Source organism: Schistocerca serialis, unplaced genomic scaffold, assembly GCF_023864345.2.
Source record: "Schistocerca serialis cubense isolate TAMUIC-IGC-003099 unplaced genomic scaffold, iqSchSeri2.2 HiC_scaffold_1393, whole genome shotgun sequence".
Lineage (NCBI taxonomy): Eukaryota > Metazoa > Arthropoda > Insecta > Orthoptera > Acrididae > Schistocerca > Schistocerca serialis.
The window spans coordinates 15,686,416-15,714,092 of record NW_026047617.1 but is presented as its reverse complement, the minus strand read 5'-3'; the positions used below and the strand labels follow the sequence as shown (position 1 = coordinate 15,714,092).

The following is a 27,677-nucleotide window of genomic DNA, read 5'->3' as shown; positions in this document are numbered from 1 at the left end:
AGCGACGTCGAACAGTTCCTTATACACGACAACAGAATGGTGTTGCTGAACGAAGGAACCGATCCGTGGTTGAAGTGGCTCTCTGCATGATGCTGGAGTCTGGACAGCCAACATCACTTTGGTTGGCTGTGTTAGTAGCTTCGGCCCACATCCGAAGTCGCTGGCTAACCAAAGGACTTTCAGGGGGAAGTCCATATGAAAAGTGGATGAAGAAGAAACCAGACCTGTCACACATTCGTATATTCGGTGAAAGTGTCGTCATCCTGGACAAATCGCCAAACAAGGGGAAGTTTGAGTAGCCTACGAAGATTCCTTGCTTGCCTCTCGGACCAGATTGTTCAAGTACCTATCTTGTGTGGGTGCCAAAAGACCACAAGATACACACATCACAAGATGTCAGGTTCCTTGATCATAACAGTTTTGAACCCAAGCAAACCTATGTAGACCTCTCCGTAGATGAACAACATCATTGCCAAAGAAGAAGCATCTGCACGGAGTTTTCACCAGGAGACCTGAGTGACAACAGAAGCTGCGAGTCAGAATCATTCTCTGATGAAGAGCCACTTTACGGTTTTGAAGAAGAAGTCACCTCGCTACCACACGATATCATTTCAGATGATAACTTATCATGTGACGAGGACAGCAATTCCTCAAGTGTCAGATCTGCTCCACAGCTTGCACCAGATGTTTCAAGTCATGACATCAACACTGATTTCTGTTGCATTAGCAGCAATGTTGAGGATGCATTGAACGGTACAGATAGTCAAGAATGGTTTTGCGCTATATACGATGAAGTCAAGTCGCTAGTCAAGAATGAAACCTGGGACATCGTGGACAGACCAGCAAACAGTTCTGCAGTCAATTATTTTTCTGTCTTAAGAAACAAATACGGCAGTGATGGATCCTTGCTACGATGAAAGGCCAGAATAGTTGCACGAGGATTTAACCATAGACCTGGAGTTGACTTTGAATGATTCGATTCTTGCAACTGGAGAGAATGTTTCCACAGACTCCTCATGGCTCTGGCAGTGAGGTTTAACTTGCATGTCTCACAGCTGGATATCACCACTGCATTCCCCAACGGTGAAATTGATACTGAAATCTTCATGGAACAGCCGGACTCATTAGCCAAGTTCTTACAGAAGATGAGAGATGTAGAGGAGGACCATCACATAGCCAAAAAGGGACATGATATGCTCCAGAAGTTATAATCTGGTGACAAAGTGTGCAAGCTTACAAAAACCATCTACAGGTTGTGCCAAGCTGGCAGACAGTGTCATGCCAAATTAAACGCCACATTGATGTCAATCGGATTGCAGTAGTGCAGATCTTTGTCGTCAATATAAGTGAGCAGGAAGACTTGAGAATTTCCCACACTGTCCACATATACACATCATAATTTCGTCATCAGACCCGGAAAGGACAAGGCAGAGCCAGGACAAGTTATCTGCCAGATTTGACGTCAAGGATCTTGGTCCTGTGAAATGCTACCTGGGCATTGACGTAAATCAGTCTGTTGACAAACTCACGCTGTATCAAAGTGGCTACATCAGAGAAGTTTTACACCGATTCCGAATGGATGACTGCAAGCCCGTAAGAACCCCGTTGGCGACCAGGATCAAACTGGATGTTGCAGCTGCAAGTACATCAGATAGGACTCAACGCTCCGAGCAGTTCCCTGAACGGATACTCATGTACATCGCCGTTGGCACTCGCCCTGATATATGCCATGCGGTCAACAAGCTAAGCCAATACAACAACAGCCATAATCTTGTTCACTGGCAGGCAGCAAAACGAATCCTTAGTTTCTTGCCAATTGTTCCCTTGAGGTATCTAACCTACATCAAGGATAAAGAGGGAATATTCGGTTTTGCAGATGCTGACTGGGGAAATTCTGATGCACAAGATGAAGTTGTAACCAGTATACGACTTCCTGTCAGCAAGTCAGCAATCTCATGGTGTTCGCACAAGCAGAGGATAGTCGCTCTCTCATCAAGTGAGGCTGAGCATATGAGTATCTCCAAAGCAGCAAAGGAGGCAGTTCACCTATCAACCTTCGTGAAGGAGTTGGCTTTAGCGGAGCTGCCACGCATTGGATTATTTGCCAATTTTCCAGCTGACTGGTTGTCATTGAACAGTACAGTTTTCCACTCAAAGACGAAACACATTCACATAAAGTACGACTTCATTCGCCAGGCCCTGCAAGATTATCCACTGAAACTGGAATATCGGTCAACAGAAAACGTGGTAGCAGACGTGCTGACGAAGGCCCTTCCTGCGCCGAAGCATGAGATGTGTGTTGTTGGACCCTGACTGCGAACCTAGAACCACAAACTTAAGGACTCGAGTTCATCGATTTATACCAGTGCGTATAAATTGAGGGGGCGTGTTGAGACTCACATTTTACCACCAAATAATATCGTTGGTGTCCACAGATGATGTTATGTACACAGTTGTCCTACCAGTGTTTATTCATAAAAGGACCGCACACTGAACAAGGAACACACACAGACAGAGAACAAAGTTGTTCGTTAAACACGTGTCGTTGACGAAATTTCAAGTCCTAATCCTAACAGTTAAGGTTACAGCCAGTTGTTACTCATCTTACACAACTCTTCTGAGTAAGTAAAATAATTACGAAATAAGCTATAAAAAGCTTCTCGTCTAATTGCAACACTTGTTAGTTTGTGTTAAGCAGCTAGTGACATGAGTAGGGGTTGCCAGGAACATCATCTAACACATTCGTGAGATCATACGGAATGCTTCTCTCTACTAGCCATTATAAAGACGCCTCTGAAAAAAAGAAAAATTTTTTTGTTTACCACTACTACTACTAGGCTAACTACTGTTTAGCTCTACAGGACCTTTATACTGAAATGTTTCCCCACACCACCTTGTATTGTCTTTCTATGTGTGTGAGTAACTGTATGTTCACTGTTGTGGGTAAATACATACAGGGCGGTGTGTGAAACTGATAGCGATTACACGCTTCCGCTGTTGTAGAAATCTGCTCCAGATGCTGTAGATACCGTGTCGAGCTGAAAGTGGTAACCAAAGTACGGAGAAATATTCTTCGGGGCTCTGCTTTCAGTTCTGAGAAATGTCCAGGTACTGATTGCTATGTAACAATCTATTGTGGATTTGAATGATCCATGAAGTGACTTCTTTTCCGAAGAAAACATCGAACTATTTCACTAGAACTGAACGCTCCCGTCGGAACTGTTCTCAAGCTGGTGTTTATTAGTAAATCACAATAGCAGTATATCGCTGGGTGTATAATAACACGTACCTTCTTGAAATGAACAATATTTTATTTGTTCTATTAGCTGATTTCCTTCCATATACACGTATATTTTACAATGTGAATAAAAAACTCGCAATGGTGTCGATTTTTACATCACAAGAATGGCTCTCCTCTCCTAAAATTTTTACTCTTAAGAAGAACAAAAGTTCTATCTCCTAAGAATAATTATGTGAGCACTGACCGCCACAGAGTAATAAACAAAGCTTTGTCTCTCTCTCTCTCTCTCTCTCTCTCTTTCTCTCTCTCTCTCTCTCTCTCGCACTGTCACAGCAAGTTACACTGCATGATACATCATACCATTCTTCGGAGTTAACGCTACAACCAGTGTGTCAGGCAGCGGTAGCTGATCGAGACAGACGCAGCAAAAGGTAAGTAAACCACTTTTGTGTCATTTAAGAGTTCCTAACCAGGAGCGAATTTTATTGTACCATCTGTGTGCTTTAAATAATTTGCCCCTGATAAGGAACTGGTAATATGTCACATTATCATGTTACTTTCTGACGCAAACGAAGACGCGAGAACTGTGGGTATTAGTTTTGTTTCATGAGTTTCTGCGTGTAAATTTTATATCTATTAGTTTCACTTGAGTGCTTCGGTAATTAGGTTTTTGAATATCTGCCTATTACTAGACACAGTTCGTGCGTTTTAGTCAGGGTCTACAGTAGAGTTGCGCAGGACGTACCGATAGTCCGTTTATCTGAATAGTTTAGTTTTCCACGGTCAGGGACTGCGAGTGTTGTGTGCTGATGCGAGGCGAGTTGGTGACACTTCGCTCTCAGCTTCAGGTTGTGATGGCTTCGGTTTCACAGCTTGAGGCTGCAGTGGATTGGCGCCACTGTTGTGGGCCAGCCGTGGGGATCCGACGCAAGTTCAGCATGTCAGAGTCCTCCAATCATTCCTCACCGGTGGCAAACCCAGTTACTGCTAGCACTGGAGTCATTCCAGATGTGGAAAGGGTCCTCCCAGATGCCATGAAGAGCACAGGGTGCAGCCAACTGCAGGTGGTTGGTCACGTCGGTACTAATGATGTGTAATAGCTCTCTGGAACAGGGCATTTTCCCTGATAGACTGAAATATGCTATTGTTATATCTTGGCATCAGATCTATCCCATTTTTTATGCAAACAATTACCGTCCAATCTCCCTTCTAACAGCTTTATCCAAAATTTTTGAGAAAGTAATGTATTCAAGAGTAGCTTCACATACCTGACATTTTGTTAGTACTTCATTTTTACAGTTTGGTTTCCAGAGAGGTTTTTCATCAGAAAATGCCATATATGCTTTCACCAATCAAATTTTGAATGATCTGAATAACCGAACACCACCCATTGAGAGATCACAAAAAATCCCAAAGGCTTTTGATTGTGTAAATCATGAAATTCTGCTAGACAAGCTCGAGTATTGTGGCATGAGAGGTATGAATTAAACCATTTGTGCACTGTCGCAAACTGGAAGAGTGCAAAAAGTTGAAATGAGCAGTTCTCATAATATCCAAAGATCAGCACATTCCTCAAACTGGGGAACTATCAGGAATGGGGTTCCACAAGGGTTGGTCTTGGGTCCTTTGCCTCTTCATGAATATAGAACGGCAAGTCATTAATATATATTAACAACAACAAAGTTAGTTCTCTTTGCTGATGATACAAGTATAGTAATCACACCTGACAAACAAGAATTAACTGATGAAATAGTAATTTTCTGAAAGACATTATTGACAAAGTGGTTCCTTGTAAACGGACTCTCATACCATTTACTGTACAGAACTGTATGTACTGTGACTTATCAAAATTCAGTGAAACTTTGGGAGCCTTTATATTTTATGAAGTAACAGCTTTTTTCATAATATGAGAAAACATTTTATTTTCCAAGCACAGATCAAAAACTAACAAGAATAAACAACTCGTAACCAAGCTGACTACGGCAAAGATAAATATCTATCAACTGCAGCTTTCACCTGCTGTTTTTGGCGCAGTGGATAAATGACGTCGCCACAAAACCATTCATAGATATAGACCTCAATCAGAAGCATATAGCTAAGGTAGAATATTCACAATTTTTAGGTGTGTCCATTGATGAGTGACTAAATTGGAAGAAACACATTGATGATCTGCTGAAACATTTGAGTTCAGCTACTTATGTTTATCACCAAAATTTGCAATGACCCTATTGCATGTTTGAAAATAGGCGTAGTAAGCTAATTTACTCTCATTACCCCAAAATATGATGCCATATGCAAGCAATTCATCACTGAGGAATAAAGTATTTATTGCACAAAAGCGTGTAATCAGAATAATAGTTGTCCAGCCAACATCATCCTGCAGACATTTATTTAATGATCTAGTGATATTCACAGTAGCTTCTCAGTATATATACTCTCTTATGAAATTTGTTATTAACAACCAAACCCAATTCAAAAGTAATAGCAGTGTGCATAACTACAATACTAGGAGAAAGGATGATCCTCACTATTCAAGATTAAATCTAACTTTGGCACAGAAAGGGGTGAATTATACTGCCACTAAAGCCTTTGGTCACTTACCAAATAGTATCAAAAGTCTGACAGATAACCAGCAAGTATTTAAGAAGAAATTAAAAGAATTTCTGAATGACAACTCCTTTTACTCCATAGAGGAATTTTTAGATATAAATTAAGAAAAAAAGAAAAAACAAAAAATTATAAAAAAATTAAAAAAAAACAAAAAAGTTGTTAATTTAACAACATAATTAAGTTAATATAACTTAATTATGACATGTATTGGAAAATTTGACTCGTTCCACATCATTACGAAATATCGTATTCATGATCCATCGAACTAGTATTAATCTAATCTAATCTAATCTCTAATCTGTCACTTAGCCGCACGAAACCAGAGAGAATGTCTTCTGATCCTAACAGAAGTGGTAAAGGCTGCCTGTCTCGCTTGTAAGATGAAAGAAGAGCTGACCATTTGCAGCATAGTCGACAGGACCGATTGCGGACCTCTGGTACAGAGCCAAGTGGAGGGTCTGAATCGTAGGCTCAGACGGTTCTGCGACCGTGTAGGCTGCAGATTCCCCGACTTGTGCCAAAGGGTGGTTGGGTTTCGGGTTCTGCTGAATATGTCAGGTGTCCACTATACGCAGGAGGCAGTTACACGGGTAGCAGAGTCTGTGTGGCATGGACTGGGCGGTTGTTTAGGTTAGAGAACTAGGGAAAACACAAGAAGTGCTTCAGTCACAAGGAGTGCAGGCTGAACACAGGAAGAACGTAGATACAGGAACCATCGGTATAACAGTCGTAAATTGTCGTAGCTGTGTTGGGAAAGTACCAGAGCTCCAAGCGCTAATATAACGTTTTGAGCATCAGTGCTTTCTAAGCTGGCTAAAGCCGGATATAAGCCCAGCCGAAATTTTTGCGAAGAACCTAAAGGTGTTCCGAAAAGATAGCAACAAACACGTCACCGCCAACCATGTTTAGCCTGTCAGAAGTAGTTTACTTCAATTTAGCGTCAAGTTAGATACTTCCTGTGAGTTAGTATGGGCCATTGTTGGCAACCGGAATAAATTAATAATTGGATCCTTTTACCGACCTCCCAGTTCAAATGATACAGTTGCTGAAAGGTTCAAAGAAATCTTTAATTTCAAACACGTACAATAATAGTTGGTGACGTATTTTCGCCAACATATCGAGGGTAAATTAATGTTCAATTCCGGAGGTACGCATAAAATATCTTCCAAAATTGTGCTAAACGCATTCTCTGAAAATTATTTCGAGCTGTTAGTTCATGAGCCCACTGTCGCTTCCCAAGCGTGGGTATTGCGAGGGATTGAGCGGCACGGTTCGTGAAAGGGATTTAGCCGGTTGACCTTAGTGAGAGGGAGACAGGAAGCGGGTAGAATTAAAGTCTTGCTAACTTTAATACATTGCGTCGTGGTTGCAATCATTCAGAATAAACTGCAGTCAGGGTGAGCTGTATTCACAGGAAGGCCAAGTCTAACACAGAGACGGTGACTGACTCCACCGTTCCGACTGCCCACTAGAAGCTCAGCAATATTTCCCAGCGCCCTACGTTAGAGTCCCGCGGCTACGCCCTGACGCGCTCCAGCGACTATCTCCGGCTGCCTGCCTACAGCCCGTTCCCCAGCCCAAGTCGGCTGCTGCTATCACTCTCTAACTACTCGACAATCTCCCGACAAGACGGCCGCAGAGCTGCTTGCTCTCGAGTTTTGTTAGCGTTCCCCCTTCGACCCCGCCTGCGCTTCGCATGACGAGGCGTCGAAGGCAACTTGTCCGTATTTGGTATCGTTGAAGTATTGTTGTTGCTATTGTTCTTCAGAGGCTGGGTGGAGGGATAGAGGCGCCTCTCCCTATATGGTCACGTCACGCACTGCGTCCTGAGCCCTTCATTGGCTCCTCACGACGTAGCGCCGTCGCCACCAAGGGCCCTCTTTTTCTTCCTCTCTCCACTCCCAGACCTCTCTCTAGCCAGAAATGCTTTCTGTTTATACTCCTTAACTGATTGTAGGGACTCGTGATAAGCACAGACCTTCGTTTGTATCTGCTGGCTGTTTGCTGACTTATGAAGCGCCGCTGCCCAACAAACAGTTTGACTTCCGCCTCGGCCGACCCTGCGGCCACGCCAGGCGTCCAGCGCTACAATTTTAACTCCTTCCTACGTACTATTCTCAGCGTACTGCCTGAAACGATTGTAACCGCAGGAACAAGCCAAGTCTAATTACAACACCTCCCCCGCCAGGGAAATTGGCGTTACTCCTCAGAGTAGCGTCAATTGTGATTCTCTCATTTTATTTGGGTTATTTGCTTACATCAACACTCCACATGTTTTTTTTTCTTTCATACACATTCGGTACACTTAATTCCATTAAGTTCTTTGTTAGACACAATTATTTTATACATACATTTATCAAGGTACATTTTTTTACAAATCATTGATACGATTACAATTAACAAACATACGTTTATCAACGTACATTGTTAAAGCATTGATACAAAATACAATTTTCATTCAACGTTGGTCATTACAGTTACATAGTAGGTACAGTTTCATAACACATAAAAAGGTGAAATCAATTTTAGTGTTTTTTCCATAAGACACTTTTAATATATTTTATCTTTTGATTTTACTTAACGCCTGTTTCTGAACAGAACTGACTCTTCTTGGTTTTTCGCACATCTTTCATATATTACTGCACCTTCAGTTTCTTTATTAGCTATTCTCTGGGTACTGATTTACTATGGTGTTTCTTATACATACTTTACCACAACAGTTACTATCGTCAAAGTACTTCCATAAGCTTTTCAAGCATTCTTTACAGCATCTACAGTTTTTACAGAAACATGTAGCTAAGCGATAGTCATTTTTATTATAATAACATATGTAGTTATTGAGTAATGTGTAAAATATCTGGAATATTTTAGTTCTTCCTCCTGCCTTTCTGCCATTCGCTGGACATCATCCAGTCTTTTCCCAGCGATTTTCGAATCGTCTAATTGTGTTACTACCTGATCCAATGCTAAGAAAAATGTCTCAATGCTAACATTAGAATTTTCTTCGTTTACAACACAACAGTCAAATTCTAAATTAATTTGAGGTATTATATCTTTCTTTGTTACGTTGCTATGAATTTCTTTATCTGTTTGTATGAACACTCTCGTTCCATGCCCTTTACATTTACTATAAAAACTTATTTTTCCTACCCCTTTCATTAATAAGTCCTTTGGGGGTTCCTTTCCACATAATACTGTTTGTGTTAGTCCTTCTCCCTTCGGAGCTACATATAGCCATTCGTTACTGTTTAGATGGATCCAAAGGCTCTGTGTGCGAAAAATAGTCGCACTGAATCAATCTTCTGGAATTTCTCTTACCGGTTGTAACAATTTGGCTTCGCATTCCTCATGGTCGAATGTCGATAGCAATGCGAATGACTGTCTGCACAGTCGCCTATTCTTAGATGAATCCAAAAGGCAGTTCGTTACATTTTAGGTCATCCGTAGAAAGTTTCGCGTACTATCAGTAGAAATTCTTTCTCTGGCTGTATGTATACGTACCTTCCTTTCAAATCTGGGATCTCTTTTGGTAATGGGAGATTAACATTCCTTTAATAGATAATAATAATTTTAATTAGGTACCCTAGTATGCTACCGGAAATGAAAACATCTAAATCAATTATTCTTAACAAGAGGCGACTCGGCGAGAGGAACAGGAAACTTCACGTCTTTTAGTTCGTCTCGTATTAAACTTAGATATTTCACAATCTGGACTGGATTAATTATGTGAGGCTGCAGTATTCCCGTTTGAGCATTTACAATGACGTTTATCATCTGCTCGTATTCCTCTTCGATTTGGCCAAACACTGCCGCTAATTGTAATACTTGTTCCGTTATCGTTTTTTACCGCTTCCTCATTTCGAGTGTTCGTTACCCTCGGGGCTAGTCCCAGCTCTTTCACGGACAATATCGCACTCTCTTCCTGCAGTGCCACCTCCACTGCTGCTGCCAACGTAATTTCGTCGCCTCTGCTTCTCACTATTGTCTGTATTCTATCATTGCTTAATCCCTGTATAAAGCAGGCTCTTCCTAAGGAATCAACCAGTTCTATCGCACCCTTCAAGTTTTCTCTAGCCGTAACTCTGTTTACTGCTTCTCGAAAATCTCTCTGGAATCTGGACAAGCCGAATAGACGAAATGCAATTGGTTCCCCCTGTCCCTGTCTTGCTTGGAAAATCTTACATGCGAAGTAGTCTATGGTACGCTTACTCGCATAGTTTTCTCCTAGAACGCGTTTCACCTCTTGCCACGTCCCGGTGCGCTCGTGCACTTGCAGTCTCGACTTGGCCTCACCGGTTATCTTTGCTTTAACGAACTTCAGTAACGTTTCGTGTTCCTCTGGCTTTATCGAAAATGTACATGCGGCATTCGAACTAGTAGATTCCCTTAAATCCTTTTTATTCCCTTCGAACACTTTTGAAACAATACGTAAGGCTTCCTTCACTGACGTCTTACCATTAGCGGAGGATGACGCAACTTCATTAGTTTGGGGCATCTTAACTATGTCAACACTTTACACTATAAAGGTACAATTCTCTTAAGACAATTTTATAAGTACCGCTTCTCTTGTGGTGTGCCGTCTGCTCCGCGCTGCTTTGTGCCCATTACCTGTGTAATCTGATCATTCCATTTGAGATCATTTCGAACAGTCACAGCCAGGTACTTGACAGATGTTACCGCTTCCTAAGACTGGGCATTTATTTTGTACTCTTACATCAATGTGGGTTTTCGCCTTGTTATACGCAGTAGGTTACGCTTATCGAGAGACAACTGCCAGTGATTACACCACACATTTATTTTCTGCAAATCCTCATTGATTTGTTCACAACTTTCGTGTGATACTACTTTCCTGTAGACTAAAACATCAACGGCAAACAGTCTAACGCCGCTGTCAATACCACCAACCAGATTGTTTATGTAAATCGTAACAAGCACCGGAACTATTACGCTGCCCTGGGGCTCACCTGATTGCTTGTTTTGAGTCACCCCATTCAGAACGACATACTGCTCTCTGTCTGTTAAAAAACTTTCTATCCAACAACGTATATCATCGGATACACTGTAAGCGCGCACTTTTGAAAGGCGTTTGACTCAATTCCGCACTGTCGCTTGCTCCAAAAAGTGGAGGAATATGCCACCAACCTGGGAACTAATATCTAGAGCCTGTTGTATATCATGCACAAACAGGGCCAGCTGTGTCTCGCATGACTGAGAAGCTCATCTACAGAAATCAGCATGGTTTGTTTCAGGAAACAGCAGAGTCTAGAAAGGTCACAATGTCTGAACCCAAAATATGTTCCATGATTCTACAGCCAATCGATGTCAGTGAAATATGCTGGTAATTATGTGTGTCCGATTTTTCTACCCTTTTTATAGATTGGAAGAAGGCCTAGGTCATAGCAGTCTGCTCTGTATATACTCTGACGTCAGAACGACAACGTTTTCCACAGACCGATTGTTTAGCATTGTTACTACACCCTTTGTAAATTTGAAAGCAGGTGCCAGAACACTTCATGTCAGTTAGTTTGAGCTCTTCACTAACTCAGCTTCACTCATTGTAGGACTTCCTACTGCAGAACACGAGAAAATACGCTGCTAAGAGTGTGCAAATTTTTGGGATCATTAGATTTCCAAACTATGCTGAAATTTCCACCGATCAGGTGTTAGCTGCATTGACAATATTCAAATGTCTTTATTTATATCAGGGTAGGTAACATAACTAATGAGGAGGTACTGAATAGAATTGGGGAGAAGAGGAGTTTGTGGCACAACTTGGCTAGAAGAAGGGATCGGTTGGTAGGACATGTTCTGAGGCATCAAGGGATCACAAATTTAGTACTGGAGGGCACCGTGGAGGGTAAAAATTGTAGAGGGAGACCAATAGATGAATACACTGAGCAGATTCAGAAGGATGTAGGCCGCAGTAGGTACTGGGAGATGAATAAGCTTGCACAGGATAGAGTAGCATGGAGAGCTGCATCAAACCAGTCTCAGGACTCAAGACCACAACAACTACCACTAATGTATAATAAAACAAAAATGAAATTGCACCCATAAACTATTCGTTAAGTTTCCAGAATGCATTTTCGCTCTGTAGCAAAGTGTTCTAATCTGACAGCAAGTTTTAAATTGGCGCACTGTATGCCAGACTGGGACTTTTGCCCTACGTGGGCAAATGCTCCAGCCATTGAGCCATCCCATCACGACTCACGGGCCACCTTCAGAGGTTTACGTCCGCCAGTACTTCATCTCCCAACTTCCATTATGTCCATCACACCTTGCGAAAGCAGCACTCTGAGATTTCACTTAATGTTTTATCAAATTCCATCACTCTTATTTTGTTACAACTTTGCCATTGAACATCAGTCACAATTGGCGTAAGAATCATGGGTTGACCATTATCCTAAAATATTGCATTACGAAATGTGAATAGTCTTTACTTCAAGCCACGCGAAACTGCAAGTAGTCACAGAAAGACGATAATGCAATGTGTTAATAAATAGCACGCTAGCTAATTACTTCACGACCGGGTGTGATCGTATGTACGATCTTGAAGTTCTTGTTATGACAAGAACTTTCTGGTCCCTTAGGAAATTGTTTTAAGGGCGCAAAAGCAACTGTAATATTGAATTTCCCTTTTGTGTGATGTTAAAGCTGATGCAAGAAGACAAAAAAAAAAAAACTGTTTTATCGTCAATGTAACACGCACATTGGACTGCTGATCATGGAGTCTGTTATCTTAATATTATTTTCACTTTACTTATGCTTTTTCCTGAGGAGATATAGGAATGAGCACTGCTAACTGATTCAATATTTCCAGAACATTTATTATAACTAAAACATATATCGTACCTTATGCTTAGTACTACAATGACGGTAGATTTTTATGTCCGTTTCATGTCCATTGAGCGCTCTTTTATATAGATAGCCATTGTCCTCTCGAGTCACCCGTGACTCGTCACGATAAGTTATAACAGTTCTTCTTCTTTTTACACTTCACTCAAACTTAGACATAACACGTTTTTATTTTTTAGTAAAGAATTAGATCAGACCGCCATAAATCTGGTGTTAGTTAACAAATGAAGCCCTGAGCGCTAAACACTTGTACTGTTTTTCTTCTCCAGCGAACAAATTGAGCCGTGACGGCTCGGGTTTGATCTATCGAACGTACCGCGTGTAATATTATCGCCGTATCGCGGAGGAAAGGGAGAAGTGGCGCCCCCTCGCGGGGGAAGTCGGCGAGGCACCTGGGAGAGTCGAGTAGTTGGGTTTTGGAGGGCGAGCAGAAGCAGTGGGATGGGCGTTAGTGCGCGGAGCGTGAAGCCGTGGGTGGTGGCGAGGGCAGAGTTCGCCACGCTACCTGATTGTGTTTGGGCGCTTGCGGCGGACTAGATGGGTAGAGGCGCCGATGCTGTCTGGAGCATGCTGCTTCCTTGTTTATGATCGATTTACCGTTTGCTTCTTGTGACTACATTCTCGTCTCTATGGTTCTGTGACAGAACAAAATGCTGCTTATATCCAAACCAACTGTGCTCGCAATGGCATCACATTAGTGTCCATCATTCTGGCGATTACTGAGTGTGTTTGCCGTTGTGGTGTATTTATTGAGCAATGTGCTTTGGACGCTTGACATTGCTATTAGGAGTCCATTGCGTAAGGCCGCGTTTATCCTGTGAGGACTTGTTCTGCATTTAAAAACTTAGTAGTTGTCAGTCACTTAAGCAGAGAAGTATGAATGCATTTGAGCAATTCAGTGTTATTGTTTTACGCCCCTCTGAATGGGAAAATGATAAAGGGCCTAACTATTACTACCCTTCTTGTGTGCCACTGACTTGGTTGTGCTTTTCAGCCACGTAATTTGTGCGTTTATTGTAACGAACCGATATGTTCCTGATTCTTTCCCTGTGACATTAAGTGTTAATCTTGTAACGAACACTGTTTTAGATATTTTAATAAGTGTGTTGCATGACATATCCTATTTGTGCCTCGCAAGTGGAGAGCGGAGGTGGTTTATTGGCCGTGATGTGTTGGTAGATCCATTTCACGAGTCCAGGCCGGTCACCAGGAGATTTACAAGTTGTACGTTGTATTAAGTTAATACTCTTTAGTTTAAGCGTAGTGTGCTCATGCACAGGAAGTTTGTGGTTTTGCGCAGATTGAATTCAGTCATCTAAACATACCGCGCAGTATGTTAAGTGGTGTCCTCTGAGGTGCTGAAAGTAGTGGGTAGACAGCTGTTTTGGACACGTTGTATATGCAGATAATTTATGTCCTTATTACGTTGTTGCGTTGCTTGCCCTTTGTGCCACAGGTGGTGCTAATTTCATTAATTTCGCCACCGGTCTTGGCAGAGGCTGCGGGAGGAACCGACCCACTGTGGCAAGCAGTTACGTAGTCGCGCTTGCCCACCGTAGCGGGCGTTGTTTACTAGCCCGACGCCTTCCTGTGTTTGGAGGCGGGAGCGTGTTGACTGGTTTCTTACGGCTTGCAGTCTGGGAAACCGTGCCTTTGGTTTACACGTGGAAGGCTTACGTTTTCCTTCCAGTACCTCGGAGTGGCTCTGTGGGTAATGAGAACGACTTATGTTGTTGGTGGCTCAGGCCGAAAGTGGTTCATTTGCTGGGTCGACAGAAGCGTCCGATCCCAGGCGTCGACTTTGATCCGTGACGTAAGGGTGTTGTCGTGTGGCGTCATGACGGCGCGGAGTTTGGTATGCGAGTGTGGCGTGTTTGTAGATGTCGTCGTGTTGTGGCTTGTTGTGCTCTCTGGTGGCATGTTCAGGGTCTTCATTTGTGTGGTGTAATGGGCTCAGTTTGCTTTTGCTCGTTATCCAGAATTGTTAGTGTCGGCCGTGTTTGTAGTGGAATTCGCTTCAGTGAGTTTTAACGATTTTGTGTGAAGGTTAATTTAGTGTTCGCTGTACATCGTGTGGTAATTTTAGTAAAATTAATCGGTTGTTGTTTGTTCAGGAATGGATATGACGGATAAAATTAACAAACAGTGCGCAGGTCAAGGGAAGTGTTCGATCCCAAAGTGTGGCTGTGTATGTTGGTATTGGTATCGGGAGATGTTTTTGAGCTATATAGGCCAAGGGAAGTGTTTGATCGTAATTTATAGCTCAACAGCAGCTCCTGATCCCATATAGGTCAAGGGAAGTGTCCGATTCCGGATAATATTGTGTTTAGTGGTATTTGGAGAGTTTTGTGATGTCGCTTTTTTCGTCGTTTTGTGTGGTTTTGTGTGGTTTTGTATGGTTTTGTATGGGGGTGGATGTCTAAATTTTATATTTAGTTTGCCCCCACCCAAAAACACCCCATTTCCCGCGCTTGTCCCGTTAGTGTCATTAGGCGCTTTGTGGAAAGTGTGTGTGTTTGTTTTTCGATGTATTTTCGTCCTCATAATGTGTACGTAACGACTTTATATGCGCCATATTGGAATCGTGGTTTATGGTCGTTTCCACCATATTTGTGACGTCATGGATCAAAGCAGATGGGCGGGATCGGACGCTTCCGTAATTGCCATTTGCTATAGGTGTATAAACATGTTTACAGAATTATGGGAAAGAAATGCATAGATGGTTGTTTTTTTTAGGGACAATTGAATTGTTGTTCAGACGTTACTATGTATGGCCATTAACTTACGCAGACATTTAATAGCAAGGAACTGTACTGAGTTCTGGTTTCAAGTTTTGTTGATTATGTGGGGAAATTGCTTTGAACAGACATTTAATTAATTAGTAAATAACTGAATACTATTTGTGAGTTGAAGTTTAGGAACACAATAAACATATTAACGATTATTTTTAGTTCACTTATGCAGTTAGGCGATTTACAAGGCCTGTAGCTATTTTTTTTACAACACTCCTTTATTAATAACATTGATAATACTTTTAAAAGGAAACAGTGAATGAAATGCCTCAAATCCCTTTGGTCCACACCTTCCGTCATTCACCCTTGGGTGGTATTAACAAACCGCGAAGACCCATTTCAAAAATAGTGAAGGATCGCATATCGATCCGTATTCTGTTTATATTGCCGCCCAAAGACAACGAATACCATTATTTACGATATTCCACCGTCGTTATGCGACATCTTACTATACATTAATCATTTTTTATAAACAAGTATCTGCCTTCTGGCTGAAAGTGTTATCTATTTGTTGTATTAATGAAGTCAAAAATAGCGATCACACCGCCTTCCATGAGGAGAGAGGGAATGTCGAAGGATTAACTCGAGCTATTCGCGATTTTTGGTATGAGGATCATGACATGACACAATGTTACTGGCGTACGAAGTACATAAATTGAAATTACATAAACATATATGTGATATCATTTTTCAAAATAAAGTTTTTCACTCTTTGTTCATCAGTTACTTCATTTCTTAACTATGCACATAAATGTGAATCTTGCTATTAAGTTTGGTACATATTTGCTTATAACAATAAGAGAACGTTCATTTCTCACTTCGGGGGATAGAATTTACATTCTCTTGAGTATGAGTTCTGACAACTAATACATGAGTACAGTGAGTGTCCGCTTCAGTTAAGTTAAAATAAACAATGTTAGAGCCTCTGACTCATTGTGGTTCAATTACAGTTTAATAACGTACCACTACACTTCGTGATGCTTTCACTTTCTGTGTTAGCTGTCTGCGGCGTTCATCAAGCAGCACATCGTCCTTTCCACTGTGGTGCCAGGGATTAAAGTGCCTTCCCGGGTTTTTATTTACAATTGAAACAGAAGTGGGAAATTATTAGTATAACTTACAACCTATTGGATACATTAAGGATCAGGACTTGTCTGAATGTGCACTATGGAAGACAACTCCATTTTCTTTGTCCATCGAGAGACAGGATTATAATTAATTTTAGCAGTGTTCACGAGTGCCGGTATTAATGGATTTAAGGTCTGAGTAATCTGACAATCTATTTCTCACTCATCTTAACTTCAACTCAAGAAATTTGCTTAATTTACGTATGAAAATGTAGTCACACAAGTGTGCAAATGTCTTTCCTCCAGTATGTACGATGGAAGTCATGGCGGTTAGCAGTTTAAAGTTAGGACTGTTTCGTCACCCACGCGTCAGCCACTCACAGCGGCTGCACAGTGTTGCGTGAGCTCCAGTACTCAGTATCCGTCCGCGCTCAGCCTGTAACAGAGCTGCCGGTCATACATTGCCCCCTTTTTTTCCGGTTGGTTGGTTTGTTTGGGAAAGGAGACCAGACAGCGAGGTCATCGGTCTCATCGGTCTCATCGGTCTCATCGGATTAGGGAAGGACGGGGAAGGAAGTCGGCCGTGCCCTTTGAAGGGAACCATCTCGGCATTTGCCCAGAGCGATTTAGGGAAATCACGGAAAACCTAAATCGGGATGGCCGGACGCGGGATTGAACCGTCGTCCTCCCGAATGAGAGTCCAGTGTCTAACCACTGCGCCACCTCGCTCGGTTTCTTTTTTTTTTTTCTTTTTTTTCCCTTGTGAACTTCGTATCACGCGAGTGCACCGGTACACACGCCTCGCACGCGTTTTCCAACGGAGGAGCCGGCCCCTGGAGCTGCCTCCATACTTACCTGTGAGCCTCACGGGAGGCACTTGACAGGGAAGTGACGACGAATGTTTTTAGCTGTCGCTGCATTTAGAAAAACACTGAGCTTTGCGTTGCACCTATTGTCGTAGCCTTGACGTGTTTTTACACGTGCAGTATAACACTAACTGTTCAGTGTGTATTAGTGATATTCTTATAATGCACGTCGCACTTTAGTGTGCATCTTCACACAGCATTCGTGCTCAGTTCCTTCGTTGATAGCGTTCATTTACAAAACAGTCAAATTTGCAGGTTTCCTGCAGAAAGACTTGTATTCTTTTGTAAATAGTTGATCACTTACGAGCTAATATTTACAATTAATGGTCACTCCTTTGGTCAAGTCCAGTGAACTGCTTTAACCTCCGCCGGGACCAGCCGCACAGTCCATAACTGCAGTAGAGTCCTCCCTCGGGCATGGGTGTGTGTGTTCGTCCTTAGGATAATTTAGGTTAGGTAGTGTGTAGGCTTAGGGACTGATGACCTTAGCAGTAGTGTGCAAAAATGTGTGTGAAATCTTATGGGACTCAACTGCTTTATGAATTGACTCTACTTTCACTAGTGAACCTAAAAATAAAGATACATATTCTTTCAAACTTTCTCCTCATTAGGAAAACTACAGATTTCGCAGCACTCGTTGCATTCATTGTTTACCGCGTGAAGATCATTTTCTGCTACCACGTAGCATATCCTACTACTTAACGAGTACGCAGGTAATGCTGAATCTTTTCGTTGGTGCTTTTCGTTGGTGCTTTTCGTTGGTGCTTTTCGTTGGTGCTTTTCGTTGGTGCTTTTCGTTGGTGCTTTTCGTTGGTGCTTTTCGTTGGTGCTTTTCGTTGGTGCTTTTCGTTGGTGCTTTTCGTTGGTGCTTTTCGTTGGTGCTTTTCGTTGGTGCTTTTCGTTGGTGCTTTTCGTTGGTGCTTTTCGTTGGTGCTTTTCGTTGGTGCTTTTCGTTGGTGCTTTTCGTTGGTGCTTTTCGTTGGTGCTTTTCGTTGGTGCTTTTCGTTGGTGCTTTTCGTTGGTGCTTTTCGTTGGTGCTTTTCGTTGGTGCTTTTCGTTGGTGCTTTTCGTTGGTGCTTTTCGTTGGTGCTTTTCGTTGGTGCTTTTCGTTGGTGCTTTTCGTTGGTGCTTTTCGTTGGTGCTTTTCGTTGGTGCTTTTCGTTGGTGCTTTTCGTTGGTGCTTTTCGTTGGTGCTTTTCGTTGGTGCTTTTCGTTGGTGCTTTTCGTTGGTGCTTTTCGTTGGTGCTTTTCGTTGGTGCTTTTCGTTGGTGCTTTTCGTTGGTGCTTTTCGTTGGTGCTTTTCGTTGGTGCTTTTCGTTGGTGCTTTTCGTTGGTGCTTTTCGTTGGTGCTTTTCGTTGGTGCTTTTCGTTGGTGCTTTTCGTTGGTGCTTTTCGTTGGTGCTTTTCGTTGGTGCTTTTCGTTGGTGCTTTTCGTTGGTGCTTTTCGTTGGTGCTTTTCGTTGGTGCTTTTCGTTGGTGCTTTTCGTTGGTGCTTTTCGTTGGTGCTTTTCGTTGGTGCTTTTCGTTGGTGCTTTTCGTTGGTGCTTTTCGTTGGTGCTTTTCGTTGGTGCTTTTCGTTGGTGCTTTTCGTTGGTGCTTTTCGTTGGTGCTTTTCGTTGGTGCTTTTCGTTGGTGCTTTTCGTTGGTGCTTTTCGTTGGTGCTTTTCGTTGGTGCTTTTCGTTGGTGCTTTTCGTTGGTGCTTTTCGTTGGTGCTTTTCGTTGGTGCTTTTCGTTGGTGCTTTTCGTTGGTGCTTTTCGTTGGTGCTTTTCGTTGGTGCTTTTCGTTGGTGCTTTTCGTTGGTGCTTTTCGTTGGTGCTTTTCGTTGGTGCTTTTCGTTGGTGCTTTTCGTTGGTGCTTTTCGTTGGTGCTTTTCGTTGGTGCTTTTCGTTGGTGCTTTTCGTTGGTGCTTTTCGTTGGTGCTTTTCGTTGGTGCTTTTCGTTGGTGCTTTTCGTTGGTGCTTTTCGTTGGTGCTTTTCGTTGGTGCTTTTCGTTGGTGCTTTTCGTTGGTGCTTTTCGTTGGTGCTTTTCGTTGGTGCTTTTCGTTGGTGCTTTTCGTTGGTGCTTTTCGTTGGTGCTTTTCGTTGGTGCTTTTCGTTGGTGCTTTTCGTTGGTGCTTTTCGTTGGTGCTTTTCGTTGGTGCTTTTCGTTGGTGCTTTTCGTTGGTGCTTTTCGTTGGTGCTTTTCGTTGGTGCTTTTCGTTGGTGCTTTTCGTTGGTGCTTTTCGTTGGTGCTTTTCGTTGGTGCTTTTCGTTGGTGCTTTTCGTTGGTGCTTTTCGTTGGTGCTTTTCGTTGGTGCTTTTCGTTGGTGCTTTTCGTTGGTGCTTTTCGTTGGTGCTTTTCGTTGGTGCTTTTCGTTGGTGCTTTTCGTTGGTGCTTTTCGTTGGTGCTTTTCGTTGGTGCTTTTCGTTGGTGCTTTTCGTTGGTGCTTTTCGTTGGTGCTTTTCGTTGGTGCTTTTCGTTGGTGCTTTTCGTTGGTGCTTTTCGTTGGTGCTTTTCGTTGGTGCTTTTCGTTGGTGCTTTTCGTTGGTGCTTTTCGTTGGTGCTTTTCGTTGGTGCTTTTCGTTGGTGCTTTTCGTTGGTGCTTTTCGTTGGTGCTTTTCGTTGGTGCTTTTCGTTGGTGCTTTTCGTTGGTGCTTTTCGTTGGTGCTTTTCGTTGGTGCTTTTCGTTGGTGCTTTTCGTTGGTGCTTTTCGTTGGTGCTTTTCGTTGGTGCTTTTCGTTGGTGCTTTTCGTTGGTGCTTTTCGTTGGTGCTTTTCGTTGGTGCTTTTCGTTGGTGCTTTTCGTTGGTGCTTTTCGTTGGTGCTTTTCGTTGGTGCTTTTCGTTGGTGCTTTTCGTTGGTGCTTTTCGTTGGTGCTTTTCGTTGGTGCTTTTCGTTGGTGCTTTTCGTTGGTGCTTTTCGTTGGTGCTTTTCGTTGGTGCTTTTCGTTGGTGCTTTTCGTTGGTGCTTTTCGTTGGTGCTTTTCGTTGGTGCTTTTCGTTGGTGCTTTTCGTTGGTGCTTTTCGTTGGTGCTTTTCGTTGGTGCTTTTCGTTGGTGCTTTTCGTTGGTGCTTTTCGTTGGTGCTTTTCGTTGGTGCTTTTCGTTGGTGCTTTTCGTTGGTGCTTTTCGTTGGTGCTTTTCGTTGGTGCTTTTCGTTGGTGCTTTTCGTTGGTGCTTTTCGTTGGTGCTTTTCGTTGGTGCTTTTCGTTGGTGCTTTTCGTTGGTGCTTTTCGTTGGTGCTTTTCGTTGGTGCTTTTCGTTGGTGCTTTTCGTTGGTGCTTTTCGTTGGTGCTTTTCGTTGGTGCTTTTCGTTGGTGCTTTTCGTTGGTGCTTTTCGTTGGTGCTTTTCGTTGGTGCTTTTCGTTGGTGCTTTTCGTTGGTGCTTTTCGTTGGTGCTTTTCGTTGGTGCTTTTCGTTGGTGCTTTTCGTTGGTGCTTTTCGTTGGTGCTTTTCGTTGGTGCTTTTCGTTGGTGCTTTTCGTTGGTGCTTTTCGTTGGTGCTTTTCGTTGGTGCTTTTCGTTGGTGCTTTTCGTTGGTGCTTTTCGTTGGTGCTTTTCGTTGGTGCTTTTCGTTGGTGCTTTTCGTTGGTGCTTTTCGTTGGTGCTTTTCGTTGGTGCTTTTCGTTGGTGCTTTTCGTTGGTGCTTTTCGTTGGTGCTTTTCGTTGGTGCTTTTCGTTGGTGCTTTTCGTTGGTGCTTTTCGTTGGTGCTTTTCGTTGGTGCTTTTCGTTGGTGCTTTTCGTTGGTGCTTTTCGTTGGTGCTTTTCGTTGGTGCTTTTCGTTGGTGCTTTTCGTTGGTGCTTTTCGTTGGTGCTTTTCGTTGGTGCTTTTCGTTGGTGCTTTTCGTTGGTGCTTTTCGTTGGTGCTTTTCGTTGGTGCTTTTCGTTGGTGCTTTTCGTTGGTGCTTTTCGTTGGTGCTTTTCGTTGGTGCTTTTCGTTGGTGCTTTTCGTTGGTGCTTTTCGTTGGTGCTTTTCGTTGGTGCTTTTCGTTGGTGCTTTTCGTTGGTGCTTTTCGTTGGTGCTTTTCGTTGGTGCTTTTCGTTGGTGCTTTTCGTTGGTGCTTTTCGTTGGTGCTTTTCGTTGGTGCTTTTCGTTGGTGCTTTTCGTTGGTGCTTTTCGTTGGTGCTTTTCGTTGGTGCTTTTCGTTGGTGCTTTTCGTTGGTGCTTTTCGTTGGTGCTTTTCGTTGGTGCTTTTCGTTGGTGCTTTTCGTTGGTGCTTTTCGTTGGTGCTTTTCGTTGGTGCTTTTCGTTGGTGCTTTTCGTTGGTGCTTTTCGTTGGTGCTTTTCGTTGGTGCTTTTCGTTGGTGCTTTTCGTTGGTGCTTTTCGTTGGTGCTTTTCGTTGGTGCTTTTCGTTGGTGCTTTTCGTTGGTGCTTTTCGTTGGTGCTTTTCGTTGGTGCTTTTCGTTGGTGCTTTTCGTTGGTGCTTTTCGTTGGTGCTTTTCGTTGGTGCTTTTCGTTGGTGCTTTTCGTTGGTGCTTTTCGTTGGTGCTTTTCGTTGGTGCTTTTCGTTGGTGCTTTTCGTTGGTGCTTTTCGTTGGTGCTTTTCGTTGGTGCTTTTCGTTGGTGCTTTTCGTTGGTGCTTTTCGTTGGTGCTTTTCGTTGGTGCTTTTCGTTGGTGCTTGCCAAAATTTTTATATTTCAGGGCAGACTGGATAAGAATAGGTCTCCCTCTTCGCTTCATGTACTCTGCAATCGTTCTCTGTATAAAAAAAAGGGGTAACATGTGTCTATTTTTCGCATAAATGAAATAACCCTCATTTCACTGGGATAGCTTTGGTAATGTTTGTTATGGACAGGTTGCATAAACATAGCTCATCATGCTGTTGCTGTCTTCAGTCCTGAGACTGGTTTGATGCAGCTCTCCATGCTACTCTATCCTGTGCAAGCTTCATCTCCCAGTACCTAATGCAGCCTACATCCTTCTGAATCTGCTTGGTGTATTCATCTCTTGGTCTCCCTCTACGATTTTTACCCTCCACGCTGCCCTCCAATGCTAAATTTGTGATCCCTAGATGCCTCAAAACATGTCCTACCAACTGATCCCTTCTTCTAGTCAAGTTGCGCCACAAACTTCTCTTCTCCCCAATCCTATTCAATACCTCATTAGTTACGTGATCTACCCACCTTATCTTCAGCATTCTTCTGTAGCACCACATTACGAAAGCTTCTATTCTCTTCTTGTCCAAACTGGTTATCGTCCGTGTTTCACTTCCATACATGGCTACACTCCATACAAATACTTTCAGAAAAGACTTCCTGACACTTAAATCTACACTCGATGTTAACAAATTTCTCTGCTTCAGAAACGCTTTCCTTGCCGTTGCCAGTTTACATTCTCTATCCTCTCTACTGCGACCATCATCAGTTATTTTGCTCCCTAAATAGCAAAACTGCTTTACTACTTTAAGTGTCTCATTTCCTAATCTAAGTCCCTCAGCATCACCCAACTTAATTCGACTACATTCCATTATCCTCGTTTTGCTTTTGTTGATCATCTAATACCCTCCTTTCAAGACACTATCCATTCCGTTCAACTGCTCTTCCAAGTCCTTTGCTGTCTCTGACAGAATTACAATGTCATCGGCGAACCTCGAGGTTTTTATTTATTCTCCATGAATTTTAATACCTACTCCGAATTTTTCTTTTGTTTCCTTTACTGCTTGCTCAATATACAGATTGAATAACATCGGGGAGAGGCTACAACCCTGTCTCACTCCTTTCCCAACCACTGATTCCCTTTCATGGCCCTCGACTCTTAAAACTGCCATCTGGTTTCTGTACAAATTGTAAATAGCCTTTCGCTCCCTGTATTTTACCCCTGCCACCTTCAGAATTTGAAAGAGAGAAAGCTTTCGCCAAAGTTAACTGGAAGACTCTAAGAAAAGGCAGACCTACGTTTCTAGCATTTGTAGACTTAATCTTTCTTCTGAGATAAGTCGTAAAGTTAGTATTGCCTCACGTGTTCCAACATTTCTACGGAATCCAAACTGATCTTCCCCGATGTCCGCTTCTACCAGTTTTTCCATTCGTCTGTAAAGAATTCGCGTTAGTATTTTGCAGCTGTGACTTACTAAACTGATAGTTCTGTAATTTTCACATCTGTCAATACCTGCTTCTATTGGGATTGGAATTATTATATTCTTCATGAAGTCTGTGGGTATTTCGCCTGTCTCGTACATTTTGCTCACCAGATGGCCTTGGAAGAGCCAGTCATGACAAAACTACCATCAGTAGTTCTAATGGAATGTTGTCTACTCCCGGGGCCTTGTTTCGACTCAGGTCTTTCAGTGCTCTGTCAAACTCTTCATGCAGTATCATATCTCCCATTTCATCTTCTTCTAAATCCTCTTCCATTTCCATAATACTGTCATCAAGTACATCGCCCTTGTATAAACCCTCTATATACTCCTTCCACCTTTCTGCCTTCCCTTCTTTACTTAGAACTGGGTTGCCATCTGAGCTCTTGATATTTCATACAAGTGATTCTCTTCTCTCCAAAGATCTCTTTAATTTTCCTGTAGGCAGTATCTCTTACCCTTAGTGAGACAAGCCTCTACATCCTTACATTTGTCCTCTAGCCATCCCTGCTTAGCCATTTTGCACTTCCTGTCGATGTCATTTTTGAGACGTTTGTATTCCTTTTTGCCTGCTTCATTTACTGCATTTTTATATTTTCTTTCATCAATTAAATTCAATATTTCTGTTACCCGAGGATTTCCATTAGCCCTCGCCTTTTTACCTACTTGATCGTCTGCTGCCTTCACTACTTCATCCCTCAGAGCTACCCATTCTTCTCCTACTGTATTTCTTTCCCCAATTCCTGTCAATTGTTCCCTTATGCTTTCCCTGAAACTCTGTACAACCTCTGGTTCTTTCAGTTTATCCAGGTCCCATCTCCTTAAATTCCCGCCTTTTTGCAGTTTCTTCAGTTTCAATCTGCAGTTCATAACCAATAAATTGTGGTCAGAATTCACATCTGCCCCTGGAAATGTCTTACGATTTAAAACCTGGTTCCTAAATCTGTCTTACCATTATATAATCTGATACCTTTTAGTATCTCCAGGATTCTTCCATGTATACAACCTTCTTTTATGATTCCTGAACCAAGTGTTAGCTATGATTAAGTTATGCTCTGTGCAAAATTGTACCAGATGGCTTCCTCTTTCATTTCTTTCCGCCAATCCATATTCACCTACTACGTTTCCTTCTCTTCCTTTTCCTACTGACGAATTCGTCACCCATGACTATTCAGGTAGTGAAAAGAGACGAAAATTTAATAATTTCTTTTATCTCGTCATACATTTAATCAATTTCTTCATCTGGAGATCTAGTTGCCATATAAACTTGTACTACTGTAGTAGGCATGGGCTTTGTTTCTATCTTAGCTACTACAAATAGCGTAGTGAACGCATTATTGTGGCCAACCCGCACTCTTATTTTTTTTATTCATTATTAAACCTATTTCATCACGCTATGTCTCTCATTCCTCATTAGCACCTTGTTGGCTGGGGAACAAATGAAGCTTTGAGCGCTAAACACTTGTACTGTTTCTCTTACGTAAGACGGACGCAGATTTATGGCGGTCTGATCTAATTTTTTACTAAATGTATAAAAACGTGTTCCGTCTGAGTGAAGTGTAAAAATAACTGTTAAAACTTATCGTGACGACTCACGGGTGACTCAAGAGGACAATGGCTACATAAAAGAGCGCTCAATGGACATAAAAATCTACCGTCATTGTAGTACAGTTTCATGTCAAAATACAAGGTAAGATACGTTTTAGTTATAATAAATGTTCTGGAAATATTGCATCAGTTAGCAGTGCTTATTCCTATTATCTCCTCAGCAAAACGCATAATTAAAATGAAAATAATACTAAGATTACAGACACCAAGATCAGCAGTCCAACGTGCGTGTTAGATTGAAAAAAAAAACTGTTTTATCGTCTTCTTGCATCAGCTTTAATATTGAATTTCCCTTTTTTGTCATGTTAGTTGTTTTTGCGCCCTCAAGAACTTTCTGGTCCCTTAGGAAATTCTTTTTGTCATAGCAATAACTTCACGACCGGGTATGATCGTGTCTACGATCATGAAGTAATTAAAAAGACGATAATGCAATTTGCTAATCAACAGCACGCTAGCTGTGAGTGCTTCAAGCCACGCGAAACTCCAAGTAAAGACTATTCAAATTTCATAATCCAATATCTTACGCCAATTGTCATAAGAATCATAGATTGACCATTGAGATTTCGCTTACTGTTTCATCAATCACAAATTCCAACTTTTGCATTGAATAACATCATTTTTATTTTGTTACATCGCAACTCCCAAAAAAAGGGATGTTGTGGACATATGGCTTAGTGACAGACTAGGGTACTTGCACAGGTTTATCTGCCACCAAGTTCCGATATATCCCGAGTTTTCATTTGAGTATTCTTCCAAGGTATTCTGGATACAAAAGCAGAGAAACTACTATTCATAATTAGATTACTGGTGAGATTAATGGATACTATAAATAATACAAAACCCTATTTGATTACTTTTAAAAACAATTATTCTTGTTTCACAAAGTCATTTTTCGAAAAAACGAAACAAAGTTTATAATAAATTGACAACATGGCAGACATTGTGATGCCAGCTTCACCCTTTCTGCGTTGTTGCCAAATTTATTCAAGATGGAGGCCATAGATGTGGCAATGTGACACCGACGTCATGGTGGGAAAATAGGTTAACAGCGTTAGCTCAATAGATTTAACTCCAACCGTCCCCCAACCGTGAAAACTGCGGAAAATTCAAATTTATTGGTGGAAATATCGGATTTCGCGTGCTCACGTTGAGATCCAGAGACGAACTAACCTAGTTCACACCACCACGACCTCATCCAACCCCTGCCTTCCCGCATTTTGAAATTGGTGCGAAATTCGCTCAGTCTGTCGAGCTGATGGAGTGGGAGTCTCTCACAATGGTAGGCTAATATAGCGTATATCACACATTGTTTAAACAAAAAATAGTTCAAATGGCTCTGAGCACTATGGGACTTAACATCTGTGGTCATCAGTCCCCTAGACCTTAGAACTACTTAAACCTAACTAACCTAAGGACATCACACACATCCATGCCCGACGCAGGATTCGAACCTGCGACCGTAGCGGTCACGCGGCTCCAGACTGTAGCGCCTAGAACCGCTCGGCCACCCCGGCCGGCATTGTTTAAACAATTGTATTAAGAAAGTTGTTTACAGAATTTAGAGAATGTTAGAAGTGTATTGCGATTTCAGAAATAGAGTCGATTTAAACACATTTCATTACTTAGTGTAATAATGTGGCCCCTTTCACTATAAGAATAAAGTCACAGAGTCCACTTAAATAGATAAGAAACTTTCTCGTACCCCAGTGCAAGAGCCAGACACAGAGCTTACAGTGACAAAGTACTTGGTGTGTCCCTGCAGTTCTTGGTGACTGTCACACTGGGAATACCCACAGCCTTCCTCCATCCTGGCACATGGCTACCCCTTGCCGTTTAACATGGACTGCACCCCCTGTGGGTCCAGGGATTAAAATAGGCCTGAGCTATACCTGCCTGTCTTAAGATGCGACTGAAAGGAGCCTCACCCGATTTGGTCTCTGTGACGGTCTCTGTGACGGTCTCTGTGACGGTCTCTGTGACGGTCTCTGTGACGGTCTCTGTGACGGTCTCTGTGACGGTCTCTGTGACGGTCTCTGTGACGGTCTCTGTGACGGTCTCTGTGACGGTCTCTGTGACGGTCTCTGTGACGGTCTCTGTGACGGTCTCTGTGACGGTCTCTGTGACGGTCTCTGTGACGGTCTCTGTGACGGTCTCTGTGACGGTCTCTGTGACGGTCTCTGTGACGGTCTCTGTGACGGTCTCTGTGACGGTCTCTGTGACGGTCTCTGTGACGGTCTCTGTGACGGTCTCTGTGACGGTCTCTGTGACGGTCTCTGTGACGGTCTCTGTGACGGTCTCTGTGACGGTCTCTGTGACGGTCTCTGTGACGGTCTCTGTGACGGTCTCTTTTTTTCAACATTTTCCCGAAGAGCGAGCCAACTGGGGAAGGGGACCTTTCAAGGTGCATTGTGTCCATCATGCACTGAGACTAATCATGTCCTTCGTCAATGTGGATCTGCACTTCTGCTCGTTCTCCAACTGTTTTGCAGTCACCCTCCTGGGTGTGTACATTTCCATCACCTGTGCGGTATGACTTTCTATTCTGATGATAATCGACCTGTTTGCTTGGTTGCACCTGAT

General features: G+C 42.5%; 1 protein-coding gene across 1 annotated transcript in view; it reads right to left on the bottom strand.

Moving 5' to 3' along the window:
- Positions 1 to 2,772: 2,772 nt before the first annotated feature.
- The window catches only part of LOC126442630 (mucin-5AC-like), a 44,524-nt gene continuing 19,619 nt past the window's right edge, over positions 2,773 to 27,677 (bottom strand). The window contains exons 2-4 of the mRNA XM_050090717.1: positions 27,023 to 27,430; positions 18,141 to 22,030; positions 2,773 to 2,793 (exon numbers count right to left, since the gene is read on the bottom strand). Of these exons, the coding sequence (XP_049946674.1) occupies positions 2,773 to 2,793; positions 18,141 to 22,030; positions 27,023 to 27,430 (4,319 nt within the window). The remainder of the gene's footprint in view (positions 2,794 to 18,140; positions 22,031 to 27,022; positions 27,431 to 27,677) is intronic.